At 29.4% G+C, this 16,841-nt stretch overlaps 1 protein-coding gene across 4 annotated transcripts in view; it reads left to right on the plus strand.

Moving 5' to 3' along the window:
* LOC142320403 (uncharacterized) overlaps window positions 1-16,841 on the plus strand; it is an 86,749-nt gene that overhangs the window by 24,975 nt on the left and 44,933 nt on the right. Inside the window, exon 1 of one of the 4 annotated variants that reach the window (XM_075358104.1) lies at window positions 6,839-7,213. The exons of the other annotated variants lie outside the window; for them this stretch is intronic. Within the exon in view, the coding sequence (XP_075214219.1) occupies window positions 7,120-7,213 (94 nt within the window). The 5' untranslated portion in view covers window positions 6,839-7,119. Of the gene's footprint in view, window positions 1-6,838; window positions 7,214-16,841 lie in introns of those variants that run through there. 4 annotated transcript variants of the gene reach the window in all.

A 16,841-nucleotide genomic window follows, 5' to 3' on the forward strand; every position in this document is an offset into this window, starting at 1 on the left:
AAATCGTAGCATCTTTATCTTTTCACCTTGTACTGTTACTCCGAATCTAAATTGTTCTTTAACATCATTAACTGCTAGTTCCATGTAAAGATTAAAAAGTAACGGAGATAGAGAACATCCTTGTCGGACTCCCTTTCTTATTATGGCTTCTTTCTTATGTTCTTCAATTGCTACTGTTGCTGTTTGGTTCCTGTACATGTTAGCAATTGTTCTTCTATCTCTGTATTTGAACCCTAATTTTTTTTAAATGCTGAACATTTTATTCCAGTCTACGTTATCGAATGCCTTTTCTAGGTCTATAAACGCCAAGTATGTCTGTTTGTTTTTCTTTAATCTTCCTTCTACTATTAATCTGAGGCCTAAAATTGCTTCCCTTGTCCCTATACTTTTCCTGAAACCAAATTGGTCTTCCCCTAACACTTCCTCCACTCTCCTCTCAATTCTTCTGTATAGAATTCTAGTTAAGATTTTTGATGCACGACTAGTTAAACTAATTGTTCTGTATTCTTCACATTTATCTGCCCCTGATTTCTTTGGTATCATTACCATAACACTTTTTTTGAAGTCTGACGGAAATTCCCCTTTTTCATAAATATTACACACCAGTTTGTATAATCTATCAATAATAGCGTTGCAATTATATGAAAATAACGAATAAATCAATTCATTACAATAAGTAATAATTTTGAAGGAATTAATCAATCAATATTTCAAAAGAAATTAAACGAGCATACAAACTACTTGTATTATATAATTAATATCGCTTAAAAATTCTTTAACTGAAATTCTTAACTTTAACTTTCTTAATTTTCTTTAAATAAAACTTTAGATTCTTAACTTTAACTTAAAATTCTTTAACTAAGTAATACTATTTCTGGGAAATTATATTCTTTCAAATTTAATTTTAAATTAGAAAATCTTTTGGATCGTTAGATAATTTATTAAAAGTAGATTTGAAGCGTAATATGAAGTCTTTCTTTTAGCCCGAGGTATGCTGTGTAATGCATTTCTAGTTTGATATAAGTGAATAGTTATTATTTTTATTTTATCTTCTTAATTTTTTGAATAGATTAATATTTAATTTTTTACGTGACCGATTTTCTTACGTAAAATGAATACATGAGAATTTTTAATTTTCTAAAAAATCGTTCTATTTGAATCATATTTACGTTACAATGAGCGTTCACGAAATGCGCACTCGCTTTATCCCTTTCTTCATCCTGTTGGGTGCACACATGTAGAATAGCGCACCAATCCTACGGGGTCATTAATCCGTATTTTAAAATATTTACGTATTTATATTTTATCTGAAAAATATTATTTTTTTTTTAATAGAAATCCCACCTTTCTTTGTTTGTCCGTATTAATAATTTTAATATTTTTCGTCAATTTGTTGCACCGTAAGGTATTGATGCGATTGAATTAGCGACGTGGAGCCTGTTTGAAAGAAGTAAACGAGGCAACGGTTTTGGACGGTGGGAAATTTCCTTTTAGGAAATTGTTGAAAAATAATGAAAAGTTTTAGCGGTGTCCTATTAAAACATGTAAAAGCTAAAGTATAGACTGCGGGACCGGAAAAGATTGTATCAGAGTGAATTACTACAGTCGTACAAGAAATTCCAAATTATTAAACAAATAGGTAAACATAGATTTTAAAACTATTCAACTTTGTTTAATGTATATGTTTTGGGACGATATTGTTTTAGCGTAGAAACATATCTAATTGCTCTGAAAAATATACGATTGCTGTCCAGCAATTTTTCTATAGTCGTTCGAAATTTAACGTTCAGTTTTTATTTTGTTATTGCCCCACGACTTGTACTTCGTTTTCACGTTTCAGGATCTCTTTTCATTTTGGTAAGATGTCATTCTCTTACCGCACTTATTTGTATCGGTCTGTGTCTATACTTTTCAAAGCCATTTTCGATTTTCTTTTTTTGACACCAGAGCGCCTGGTAATTCGCTTTCATCATTTTCTTGGTCTCTTTTTCTTTTCAATAAATTGAACATGTGTTTCGTGTAGTAATCGTCGGTCATCACGACTATTTGACTTTCCATTTATATTGTTTATTCGCAAATTTCATCTTTACACCCATCACTTTTTATTAAACATTGTGTCAGACTATTTTTACCGGTGTTAAGTTTGATTTGTTTTAAAAGAGCATCAGATAAGTTTTCTTTTTGTTACTTGGATTTGGATGTGGTATGTAGGCTATGTAATAATCCATATTACTACGTAATACGTGAAGTTACTTCCTTCGCGTCGAATGAAGGGAGTAATTTCCTAATAAATTTATTTCGTAAAATTTTTCACTTTCTCTCTGTTTGAATATTCCAGTATTCAGGGTTAATATAAACCCGGTTCTGAAATGAATGTAAAATTTGTTTGCCAATTTGTCGGTAATTCGGTGAGGGTATGGAGATTCACAATATCTTTTAAATTTTCCGATTTTATCCTATATTCTTTCATCTACGTGTTTTTCGAAGAGATTATACGTATCTTCATATTCCAACGCCTTACTTTCGTCCATTTTTTTAAACCAAAATTCTTTATCGTCGTTTTTTTACAACATAAATATTAATACTCGAATGTAATCTCGTCTGAGAATGAAAATGTTTGTTTTCCTAGACATATTTATTCCCTATCTATTATAATAATCACTTATTAGTACATCTTTTTTTTGTCTTCAGTCATTTGACTGGTTTGATGCAGCTGTCCAAGACTCCCAATCTAGTGCTAGTCGTTTCATTTCGGTATACTCCCTACATCTCTAACAATTCATTTTACATATTCCAAACGTTGCCTGCTGCACAATTTTTTACTTCTACCTGTCCCTCCTATATTAAAGCGACTATTCCAGGATGCCTTAATATGTGGCATATAAGTCTATCTCTTCTTTTAACTATATTTTTCTAAGTGCTTCTTTCTTCATCGATTTGCCGCAATACCTCTTCATTTGTCACTTTATCCACCCGTCTGATTTTTAACATTCTCCTATAGCACTATATTTCAAAAGCTTCTAATCATTTCTCAGGTATTCCGATCGTCCAAGTTTCACTTCCATATAAAATTACGCTTCAAACATATACTTTCAAAAATCTTTTTCCTGACGTTTAGATTAATTTCTGACGTAAACAAATTATATTTCTGACTGAAGGCTCGTTTTACCTGTGCTATTCGGCATTATATAATATCGCTTCTGCTTCGTCCATCTTTAGTAATTATACTTCCCAAATAACAAAATTCTTTTACCTCCATAACTTTTCTCTTCCTATTTTTACATTCAGTGGTTCATCTTCGTTATTTCTATTACATTTCATTACTTTCGTTTTGTTCTTGTTTATTTTCACGCGGTAGTTCTTGCGTAGGACTTCATCCATGCTGTGCATTGTTCCTTCTAAATATTTTTTACTCGGCTAGAATTACTGTATCATCAGCAAATCGTAGCATCTTTATCTTTTCACCTTGCACTGTTACTCCGAATCTAAATTGTTCTTTAACATCATTAATTAATAGTTCTATGAAAAAATTAAAAAGTAACGGGGATATGGAACATCCTTGTCGGACTCCCTTTCTTATTACGGCTTCTTTCTTATGTTCTTCGATTATTACTCTCGCTGCTTGGTTCCTGTAAATGTTAGCAATCATTCTTCTATCTCCATATTTGAACCCTAATTTTTTTAAAATACTGAACATTTTATTCCAGTCTACGTTATCGAATGCCTTTAGTACATTAACAACTGAAAATGATTGATAAGTTTGTCGATTTTGAAAATGATATTCACAATTCATTATTATCAGTTTGGTTTGACGTACAGTTAATTGGTTGACGTTTTCATTTTGCTCGGAGTTGGTATAGAAGAATTCAGGAATTAGGTTTAGTAACAGTGAAAATCCAGCTGGGAGCTAAAAATAAATTATGTATTTGGTTTGCCACTTTGGAATTTTCTGAAATATCTAACTGTTTTATTTTCGATTTAATACGTGAACAACTGCAAGACCAAAGATTAAAACCATATTCAGATTCTTTAATCGGTACATGCATATCGGAAAATGCAGTGCTTCCATCAACGTCACGGGTCAGTTTCACAGGTAGTTTAGAAAGAACAACGAACTGTTACGAATCGTTTCACTCAGGATTTAATGGAAGCTTTTACAAAACTATTTTTTAATAATCTTGTAAATATATTTTAGAATTTCGATTCTAAAATCAAACTGGAAAGCGCGAACGAATCTGTTAGATTTAAGGATCTTATAACCTGATGTCGAAACGACTTAAAAGAACAAAATAAGTAAATATTATGAAACGAAATCGGCAGATTGCAGTATGTAAAATGTTTGGGTTATTTTAATAAACGATAATTTTATATTTTAATAAACAATAATATTAAAGTATGACTTTTATTTTATAATTGTTTAATTTGTATTCTTTTAATTTTTTGTTAAACAGATTTGGGTTCTTTTTTTAATTAATGTTTTAGAGTTATTACAATTTACTGATATTATTATTTATTTAAGTTAGATAAACGGTCCGCAGTTTGTCTGTTATAAAGTCTCCCAATCTAAGGTGCAGTATGTTTTGTATTATCTTTCATACCCAGGTACTTGGTACGTAATCCGGAATTCATGCTGTCTGGTTTCATATAAGAGAATAGTTATTATTTTTATGAATATTTATTTTTGGAATAAATTAATATTTTATTTTTTAAGCGATGACTTCTCGTTCATAGAATGTATAACGCAAGGAAATATCAGAAGTTTGATTTACTAAAAATCGGTCTATTGAATCATTTTTACGCTATATACATCAAAAGAAGGAAATAACAGACTATTTTTATATTTTGAAAATTCGTTCTGAATTTTTAAAGTAGTTGCAAGATGATGCTTTTTGATGGGGATGTATATAAAATTTAGTAATTTTTTTTGGATCTTCTATTTTCGGAACCTTCAAAAGAAATATTTTTTGTACCTACTTTAGTAAAGGATTTACAAAAAAAATGTATTCTTTCTTGACCATTTAAATTTCTTTGCTAAAACCAATATGAAAACTGAATTTTAGCTTATAATCAGCCTCGACGAATGATTAAACTGCCGCTTTTCATGAACTATACAGTTGTACTATAACAAGAAAATTAATTATTGTAACTCTTTACCGATAAGTTTCATCCGGAAGATCTGTGTTATACAAGAATTGACACTTCAAATTATCAAGGAGAAAGATTCCATTTACGATAAAGTTATGAAATGTAATTCTATTTTAATATCAATTGTATTTATAAGATTGTAGCATTTGTCGAAGAAAATATGCTAAATAAAAAAAAAAACGATCAAAGTAAGAAATCTTTTTTTAATCGTTTAAAACAAGTTTGATGTTATTACATTTATTTAAACTGAAAATCAAAACGATCATTAAAGATCGAACTCGGTTCTTCCACTGATCGATTAAACAAACAATTATTAAGATTAATACTTAATACAGTATTGTAAAAGATTAAATTTATGCTAGAACATTTAATTAATACATTTATAAGCTTTCATGCCGTGTAATAAATTTTATTATAAATTCTGTACGTAAAAGTATTAGGTGCATTTTTTAGTAATTAATTGTAAAGATCTGCTAGACTGTTGTATGATGATTACAGTTCATTCATTGAAATAAGTGTTTGATTAATCATACTGCAGGTTTTCATAATGATGAACGAAGTTGCCAGCAGCGCAAGGTTGTGATTACGGGCAACCGCGATCGTACTAGTACTGGATCGGTGTGCTCTTATGGTGCGGGTAGGGGGTAATGTTGCGCTGTTTCATGATGATTGCGGAGGACGAGTGGGTAGCTAAGTTGCTTTGAATGTGAGTATTTCTGGACGTATTGCTGGGCGGATGCGAGTGCGGCAGTCAGTAGAACAAAGGAACGTCAGAAACTGGTATTAAACTCCCCACTACGCTCTCCCCACCAGCTAACGTGTTCGAGAATTTTACTTATCGGTTTAATGTTGGAGAAGTGGTTTCCGTTTCCATGGGTCGAATTATGGGCGGGGTCTTACTGAACATACCAGGCGTCGACGCCGCGTCATCGAACTTTCTAGATTGGGAACGGATGTTATACACATTCAGTGCTGCCAATTCACGGTAAAATACATAGCAAAGAACGATAAGCTTTTCCCGATTTACCCTCCTGAACCCGTAAAATTGTTTTCAAGAGGAAAATTTATATTTACTATGCCAAGTTATTCTGCTTATAATCACAAATGTTTCACTAATAAGCAAAATTATTTAAAATTTTATCTAAATCTTTCTTGCTAAAAAGTGAAATTCCTCGGATTTGTCATTTAATTGTTTAATGAGATCAGAGTGAACATTTCGTGATGGTAAGCGTAGAAAACTTCGGTACTGATTTTTATTTTTCTAGAGAAAAATAGAAAAGTTGTATTTATTAATTCTTAAATCATACGAAATAGAAAACGTTTTCAACTATTACTATCTTAGCGATACTTTAGTTGAAAGGTTTATGAACAGTAGTTATGGATCAAATTTAAGACATACAGATATAATATGAATCATTGTAACTGTAAACATGAGATTCGATGATATGTGAAAATCAAAATTTTGTTTTCACTTTATGTAAAATTATTACTAGTTAATACAAATAATTGTGTATTTATTTTTTTCATTTATTACCGAAAATATAATTAATCTTGCTTCTTCATTATTTTTTTATTCCGGGTATTCAAAAAGTGGACTGAATGCTGCTTCTATCTAAATGTTTAACTGTTGAATTTTTATTAATGTATTCATGACTAGTTACAGAAATTACAAACTGTTGGCGGTACTGATTAGATTCGCTGACCTCTGGTTTGTTGTAATGTTTACATGCTTTGTTAATATTTTGAAATTGTTGCGGTTGTTCTTGGCTTCTAATGTTAGTTTGATTTAAATCTTACTCCCTGATTTAGTATTACTAGATAATTGAAAATGAAATTTGGCGCGTTTTGTTTATAAGTTCGTTTTCAATTGCTCTTCGCTACCTGTCCACATATCGCAGTTTCCCTCGGGAACTGCCATACTTGCTTGGATTTCGTTGTTGGTATTAAGTATTATTTGTACGATTTTTTTATCAAATGGCAGTGGAAAATGGTTACGGTACAGAACTAGAAATGGTTGTTGATGAGGAAAATCATGATGGTAGTTTTGAAAGTGGAAAACAAGAAAATGGTAAGATTTTATTTCTAACCTTATTCAATTATGGCTCATTAGCCGCTTTTGTATTCTTGTTTTGTACTTATATATACATTAAATATGTACGCAATTTTGTGATTTTGTTTGAAATCACCTGCTCCGAGCTTTAGGTATTATTTTCTGTTATTTTAAGTTTACTTCGTCGATAAACTTATATTTTTTAATGTAAGTATTAGTCCCATTAAATTTTTTAAATTTATGTTTGTTGCGGATGTGTCGATATTATTTAATTAAGAAATCCAAAATTTTGTAATATCTGCCGATTTAAAAATTTGGGTTTAATAATACCTTTTATGCCACACAAAAAAAAATATTGTATTTTTAGGTCAGGTTATGAACAACTATTCTGTTGTAAACAACCTGCTATGTTACAAGTTGCCTTGATTGATCAGTGTTTTAAAAATACAATTTGTGATCATACAATGCGTTATACTAATTAATTTGCTTAAAATTGTAATTTGAAACCTTTTTATTATGGGTCATCTTATATTTTTATGATCATGAATACATAATATACACAGAGCAGTATTGTTGCAAAAACATTGGATAATTTGTGATATAACTAACATTACTTAGAAGAAGTTGGCTTGTACAGTTTATGCTTGTAGATCTGTTTACTTAGATAATTACTTTAAAACAGGTACCTCATGATTGGGATATTATCTTTTTCTTTTAAAATATAATTTGGCCCCTTTTTTACCAACAATGAGATGAATGAAAAATCTTTGATAATTGATTTCTTTCTGTTTTGTTGTAAATTATTGTAGTACTTTGTCAACTAAAATATTAAAAGAAAATATGATTTTTTTTTGTGAAAGTTTAAAAGTTAAAAGTTTGTAGTGCTTGTGTCGTGTCAGTCAGTTCCATTAATATTTTATGAAAATAATGAATTTGTTGACCATGAAAAAAAATTGTGTTTTAGATTTTTGTGTTACATTTTAAAATCGATTTGTATCTTTGTATCATTTTTACATTTACTTTTATAATTTTTTTTTATTTGAATTATCCTGTTGAGATTTTTTACATTTTTTATTAGCAAATTGTTTCTAAAAACTACTTTAATTTTGAAATTGTTTCATTCTAATGTGCATTCATTAGACTACTTATTTTTCAAAAGGACTCGCACATATTTTTCAGATATAATCTTTTAAAACATTTTCGTAGTGAATTAAAGGCACATTGTATAATTACAATTATTAAAAACAAGTTGTGCAGGGAATTACTTGCAAGTATTATACTTATATTAAAAGTAGAAGTGATAATCACTACTCTATAAAGACTTTCAGTGTCTTGATTACATTTCAGTATTCAGATTACTTATTTCTTTGATTTCCAGTAGAATTAACTGTATACTTACTTATATGGCTGTAGTAAGATTTCAACCAGTCTGTATGTTTCTGGTGATGTGATTTGTCGCACTAATTTTGATGGTTTGCTATTTTTGTGTTTTATATACTCCTTTAGTGACAAAAAGTACTTATTAGTTTGAACCAGTCTGTTATAATAGAAATTAAACAATGATGAATTTGGACACCATTTTGTTCAGTTCAAGAAATTTTCAAAACATTTTTGAAAATTGTTTCATTTTGAAATTGGTTTTTTTGTTGTAATAGAATAAGTAGATGCAGTACTTTTTCCGTAAACCCACCGGCTTGGTCTAGTGGTGAAACATGTCTTCCCAAATCAACTGATTTGGAAGTCGAGAGTTCCAGCGTTCAAGTCCTAGTAAAATCATTTTTACACAGATTTGAATACTTGATCATGGATACCGGTGTTCTTTGGTGGTTGGGTTTCAATTAACCACACATCTCAGGAATGGTCAAACTGAGACTTTACTAGACTACACTTCATTTACACTCATACATATCATCCTCATTAATCCTCTGAAGTATTATCTGAAAGGTAATTACTGGAGCCTAAACAGGAAAAACAAAGGAAAAGTACTTATTCTGTAGGTATTTTATCTATTAATAGACACATAATTGTTTATTGCTTTTGAATAGTTTAACTGTTTTTTAGAAACTTTAGGATTGATTTTATCTGGGCTCTATTTCAAGCTAAGAATTTATAATATTAAAGAAATATGCCAGAGATACTCTGTCTCTTGGTCAGAAACTATGTTTTGTTTTTTCTTTGTGTTTTCTTCTAGTATTAATTTACTTAAAAGTGGACTACAAATATAAATTTAATATTATTAAATTCATTTGTTTACAGCATGATGAAATAAATTTATACTTTTGTAATTTAAACTTTTGAATGATTACTTTTTCACAGAATGTGGAATTTTTCCTGCAGTATATAATTATCATGCTATTTATTTGGAATCTTCATCTGTGAAATAAGCAGAAAGTAAATTAATTATGTGTCTGGGACTGATGAAGCCAAATAATATTACTTCCCAAAAGATAATCAAGAAATACAGTTAATTATGTTTTGAATGCCAGATATTTAATATTAAAAAAATTCATACATTTTACCACAAATTTTGTCTTAAATAATTTTCAATGAAATTAAAGTTTTTACAGTTGTGTTCTGCTTATAGTTCAGGGGACATAATAGTTTACAATTCTGCCTGCTGTTGTAATCATTTCAACAAAAACTTATAATTAGAAAAACTCTGAAAATTAGAAAAACTTATAATTTCTGATGTACGATTCTTTATTATAACTTTTGTATTTCTCCATTAGATAGTTATCAAATTGAAACATTTTTTTTTTGTAAATGGGTGTGTAATATTGAAAATATTTAATGTTCTTAGTAGTGCATTAAATATGATTAATGGAGGTATTAGATTTAATACTAATTTAGAGTTTAATTTTTCTGCTGAGGAATTAGGTGAATATTTTAATCATCCATGCCTAATGTGTAAAATAAGTATAAAATAAGTATACAACAAAAAATTGCGGATGAACAAAGATGTAATTGGTGTTACAGATAAATAATTTATCCATAGCATATTTTAAAATAATTATTAAAATTTGCTGCTTTTGGGTGGTAAAAGAAAAATAAACTAAGAAATTAGTACAAATGGTACCACAGCTATCACATTAGCTTGTTAAATGTTATTAAACAGTTGATTTAGCTTATCTATCGCCAATATTTTTTTGGTTTAGATTAGTGTTAAATTGGCCAATGATCTCGGTAATGTAGGAAAGCAAAATTAGACAAATAATGTAAAGTAAGAAGCTGGTAACAAGAGTGAGGTAGCCCAGATAAAGGCAGCTAACCTTTTCAATTAACCCGCCGGTTTGGTCTAGTGGTGAATGCATCTTTGCAAATCAGCTGATTTTGAAGTCGAGAGCTCCAACATTTAAATCCTAGTAAAGGCAGTTAATGTTACGCATATTTAAATACTAGATCATGGCTACTGGTGTTCTTTGGTGGTTCGGTTTCAATTAACCATCTCAGAAATGGTTGACCTGAGACTTTTCACTTACTCATACATATCATCCTCTGAAGTAATACCTGACGGTGATCTCTGGATGCTAACAAGAAGAAAAAAAACCTTTTCAATTATTTCTCCTAGATTGCATATAATGTGTATTTTAAAAGCCATAATCATTGTAGACAAACTGATATCACACGTCACTCTATAAAATGAAACAACTTCAACACTTGAAAGTGAAATGGTTTTCCATTGCATATTTTTACTAAGCTGAAGATGTTTGTTCATATAAGCATGCCCACCCATCAAAATGCAGGTGAAATTCAGTTCCATGGCTGTTATCTTTACTCTGTTCTCCATAGAACTAGATGTGTAATAAGCGTCTTTAGTGTTGAGAAAAAGCAATTCCGACTTGTATCTTTGGTACCTCTCATCCTTTACATATGTTACAACCATAGGAAAGACTGGGGTATATAATAATTTAATGTATTCCTTATTGTGAAACTGTTTTCCTTATTTTATATGAAACTAATTTCCTTATTTTAAACATTTCTATTGTTTTCCTTATTGGGAATCTGAGTCTTATACAGTTTAACACAATTGCAGTGTAATGCTTTTTATTTATATTGTAACTCTTAATTGTCAAATATTTCAGCGATTATTATCTGTGTAGAAGCTGCTGTTAAATACATTTGTAGATTAGAATTTGATATTTTTGCAAAATTGGGTTTTAGAAATTTTGACAATGTATAGTCTATTTTTAAATCCATGTTAGTAAGACAATTATAAACTGTAATAAATTAGCTTTGTTTTTAAATTATTGCTAGTAAGAAACATTGCCCTACAGCTAGTGAAAAATTTCACACTAAACTATTCAAGGATTAAATGAAGCTTTAAATTCTTGGGATCCAAATTAAGGGGGATAAATTTGGTGATTTTCTAGTTTTTTTGACCTGAAACATTGAATGAAATGGGTCTTAGAAGTATTACTTTATGAAAAGCCCAATAAATTGGAGCAAAAAAGGTTTTTAGGTTTGCCCAATATGTGTATTATTTTTATACTCGCCAGTAACTTAATATTTATTTTTGAAAAATCCTCTTTTTAAGCAGATTTATTTGATAATTCACTAGATGAATTTCAAAAAGTTTTTTAATTTATAAAACTGATGCTTACCATCTACATCTTTACATTATGATCTTTTTTCAATTCAACATAATATACCTGCCACCAGTGTGGCACAAACAATGGAGATATATAAACGATACATGTTTTCAGAAAATAATATGGATTTTGCAATAATTCTACCTTAAATATAGCATGTTTTTACACATGTCCAGATTGTTGAAAACGTAACTTCGGAGTTTAAAAACTGTCATCCTAGTTGAAATTTTAATTTAAAGTTTACTTTTATAATGCTAGCTTATTTTTTTGGTTATTTAGATTATTTCATATTATGTGTTACTTCATCAGTATCAATAATATGTGATTTTTGTATTTTATTACAAAAATGTTAAATTTTATTTGACTAAAAACAAAAAATCAAAATGGTACTTTTTTCCGTTAACAGAACCTCCTGGAAAAATATGTACTGATAATCATTGTAATGTTGGTTTATCATGTTTTTATTGAGTATGTGTACTTTTACTATTACTATAATAGGCCAAGTAGCGATATCTATTGGTCAGTGTATGTATTGTGGTGTCAAGTCAAGTGATGTACAGATGTGCTGAACGCAACAATGTAGTTTTCTTTTTCCGTTTGTTATCATTATTAATAAATATTGTTATTATTAATGTACTCTTTTTATTCATTGGCTAAAACTTGGACCACAAAATGGTAGCAGAGCGTGATTACGAGAAAGCTGTTACAAGAAAATTTAATTGTTGTGGCTGGAATTAAGAAAGTGAATGAGTAGTGTCATAACTTAACAAATTATTACAGTTTATTATTATTCTGTTACTTTATCATAGTTTTTTCTTACCATAATTTTTAGTGTTTCATATTATTAATGTTTAATATTTCAAGAAGCTGTTCAGTAATCTGAAAGTTATTACTACAGAACTATTTCTTTGTGAATGTGTTTTATATCCAGCATAAAAGTGTTGTGTTTAAGAGAACATTTTCCTGGTTTGGACATTTTCCAAACCAGGAGATATCACTATAAATTTTGATTGACAAGAAATACAGCATGTGGAAAAGAATATTATTATTTTTACGATTCAAGAAATGTGATGAAGTTATTACAAGAAGTAAAATGGCACAAGACAAAGAAGATCGGGATGAAAGTTCCAAAAGCAATGAATTATATCTACAGTGCAATTTCAAATAAAGAGTTGGAATTTGTGTGTGAGATGACAACATACGATATAATCAAGAAATTTGATAGTTTATATTAAAAAGAATCGATGGTATTGCAGGTAGTTTACAGAAACAGATTGGAAAAACAAGCTAAAATTATAGTGATTCAGCATCGTTTTTCTCTTATTTTGAGAAGGCTGTAAATGAATTGAAAAGTGCTGGTGTGACAATGACAGAGAAAGAAAAGTTGAATTATATTTTAAATACATTGCCAGAGTTATACAGCTATGTTGGTGATCTGATAGATACATTGAAAGCAGCAGATAAGACAACAGATTATGCAAAGAGCAAAATACAGATGGCAGAGTTAAAACATCAAGGGGGAGAATATCAAGAAAACAAGTCCAATGCATTTATGGCTAATAGAAACGAGGAAGGAAGAACATGTTTCAAGTGTGGCAAAATTGGTCATTTGGAAAGAAATTGCAAATATGGCAGCCAAGCAGCTGAAGGCGGTGAACGATGGCGAGCAGCATGATGATGTGGAGCCGGAAGAGGTAACAACATGAGAGGACGTGGCAACTCAAGCAGTCTGCAACAGGGAAATTCACAATGGTTTGACCAACACAGACAAAGGATTGCACTTGGGTCACAACGGTCGGCTATCATGGGGCAAATAATAGTAAGCTAAGTAATTCAAATTTAAGTGAAATAAAATGGTTGCTTGACAGTAGATTTACTCATCATATACTTAACGATGGAAAATTAGATATTATTAAAAAAAACATATTAATGCTTATTTGGGAGATAATGGGGTTGTTAAGCTAGCTACTAAAGTTGGAAAAGTGGTGAGTTAGTTTAATGTCTATGTTAAACTTCATAAAGTAAAAATGAAAAATGTTTTTTATGTAAAAAATATGCATTTGAATTTAATAAATTATAGTAAAATAACTGAGAACAGTACCATTATTTCCAAAGTAGGAACAACAAAAATGTTGAATAGCGGTAATAATATTATAGCTTTAGCTTTCAAAGAAAAAGGATTATACATTATGAAAAGCAATTTAAAATCAGAGGAAATATGTGAACATTGCTAGTAGAAAATTTGAAAATATGAGAGAAAAAGAAATTGCATAGATTACTAGGCTATTTAAATATTAAATACTTGAATATTTTATGCAGGAATTTGTAATTAGTTAGAAAATGAATTTATGAAATATAAGTTTTGTATTGAAAATAAGTTGAATAACAAATCATTTAAAAATAACAGACGTAAAGCAGGATATATTGGAAATTGTACACACAGTTGGCTCCTGGACCTTTTAGTACAACAGAATATAAAGGAGAAAAATATTTCATATTATTTATTGATGGTAAAAGTAAAATATTAAAATTTTTAGTAAAGTAGCTAAACTATATATATATATATATTGAATTTGTAAATGTAACAAAATATAACTAGAGAATTATTAGGTAAGAGAATTAAAGTTTTAAAATGTGATAATGGCAGGGAATATTTGAATAATAAAATCTCTTAATTTTGCTAAAGAAAAAGGAATAACTATTAATAATTTCTGTGCTTTGTACATGAATTAAATAGAACAGCAGAAAGGTTTAATGGAACAATTATGAATTTGTCACGATGTTTATTGGATGAAGCACAGGATATCATAAGAGATATTGGCCTGAAATTGTTTGTGCAGCTACTCATTTAAATTTTACTTTAGCTAACAATAAAAACAAAAACGCCATATGAAATATTTTTTTGGAAAGAAACCAGATGTTTTAAATTTATATGAAAGTAAAGTTTTTGTAAGAATTCCAGAACAAAAAAGAAAATCTAAATGGGATAAAAAAGCCGATATTGGAATTCTGTTAGGTTAGACAGAAGTAGATTATAAAGAGTACTTACGTATGGTAGAATTATAGTTGCTAGAAATGTTGAAATTGTTAAAAAGAATGAAAAATGTATAGGATTAAATGATGATAATCAATCTGTATATAGTGAAAGTTCTGAGAGAGAGCGTAGTGATAATTCAGATAATGAATCGTTGAATGGTGGCTTTAAAAGTTCAGATGAAAACCAAAGTATTGAATGAAAAATCTAAAACTAAAAATGAAAATGTATTTTGTAGATCTGAAAGAACAAGAAACCTCCAAAGAGATTTGATGATTATTATGTTTATAATACAAATATTTATGCTAATAAATATAGCTGATACTCCTAGTACATTTGAAGAGGCAATGAATAATAATGAAAAAAATTTCTAGATGAAAGCAATGGATAGAGAAATTCAATGTTTAAAGAAAAACAAAACATGGAAATTAGTTGAAATGTAAATAATGTAAAGAAAGTCTGTAAGAAAACTTTGGATGTAAAGTGGGTATATTCTAGAAAATCAGATCATAGTTATAAAGCTAGATTAGTAGTAAAGGGGTTTTCAAGTGCAATATCATTATATGAATAAAAATTATGAAAAAGGAATTATTGATTTGATTAAAGTTGAAACTGAGATAATATTGCTGATATATTTACAAAGTTCGCTTAAAGCTAAGTTTGGAAAATGTAGGAATTTGTTAAGAATTGTTTAATGTAAAAAATATTTTGTTTATAAAAGGTAAAATTGGAAATAGTAAAAGTAAGGAGGCGTGTTGAGTACGTATACTTTTACTATTCTTATAATAGGCCAAGTGGTGACATCTACTGGTCAATTTATGTATTGTAGTGTCGAGTCAGGTGATGTATGGATGTACCAAACACAACAATGTAGTTTTTTTTCCTTTTGTTATCAGTATGAATAAATATAGTTATTATTAATATACTCTATTCATTGGCTAAAACTCGGGCCTCAACAATTTTATAATTTTTTCAGCAAATGTTACATTTAAAAATGCTTAGTATTGTTTTAGATTCTTTTCGAAGTGAAGCATGCGATTAGTTAGGTTGGTTAGAAATAACTTTGGATTGTTAAATATAGTTTGACTTTCCCTTTGTTTGTTGTAGACTGAAGTATGCTACAATCTTAAGATTCCCTATTAAAATTGCGATATACTAAATTCAGTAAGAAAGTTTCTTGTTAAACTTTTACCGCAGAAATGCAAAGACAGACAATGGACACAATGTGACCACAGTTTGTTTAACAAATGAAGTGGTCATGTAAGTAAGAAAAGATAATTCAGATTAACATGTTCCAGGTGTTTAAATGATTTGTTTCTAAAGCCTAAAATTGCCTTTGTTAAAATTTTGTTCACTGATATCTGTGCATACACTCAAAATATAAAAATTATGAGGATTGTCAAAATAAAGAAAAAAAAATATTGTGTAATTTCTATGGAACACTTTGAATATTATATAACAATTAAATAGAAAAAGAATAATTATTGGAGATCTGTTTACAGAAAAATTCCTAGTAATGTATTTTTAGTATTGTTCATTATAAAACAGTTATCAAATTACGTTACTATTAGAGCGGTTTTGTTTTTGCTTATTAAATCTTTTACCTTCTGGTTGTCAAGGAACGGAGATCTTTTCACTGCCATCTATCATTAACAAGTATTCTCATTAGTAAGTATATTCATTAACTTTCCTCATAGGCCATATATATTCCATATCCCAAAAAGATAATTCATTTCATTATATATATATATATATAATATATATGTGTACACACTTAACCTAAATCCGGATTGACTGGCTCTAGGGTATAAGTCTTCACTACTATTATGGTGTGGACCGCCTCTTAAGTGAATCTTGCTTGCGTTTAAGTATATTACTACTTCAGGTGTCAGATTTAGACTTCCTCCACTTCTGAGATAAATCTGTTTCCATCAAGTTACTGTGATAATACTGAGGATGAAATCCTTAGCATACAACACAAATCAGCTCGCTTACCCACCTTCCTCCTAGAGTTGGTTACCTT

The sequence above is a fragment of the Lycorma delicatula genome, chromosome 2 (assembly GCF_047948215.1).
Source record: "Lycorma delicatula isolate Av1 chromosome 2, ASM4794821v1, whole genome shotgun sequence".
Classification (NCBI taxonomy): Eukaryota; Metazoa; Arthropoda; class Insecta; order Hemiptera; family Fulgoridae; genus Lycorma; species Lycorma delicatula.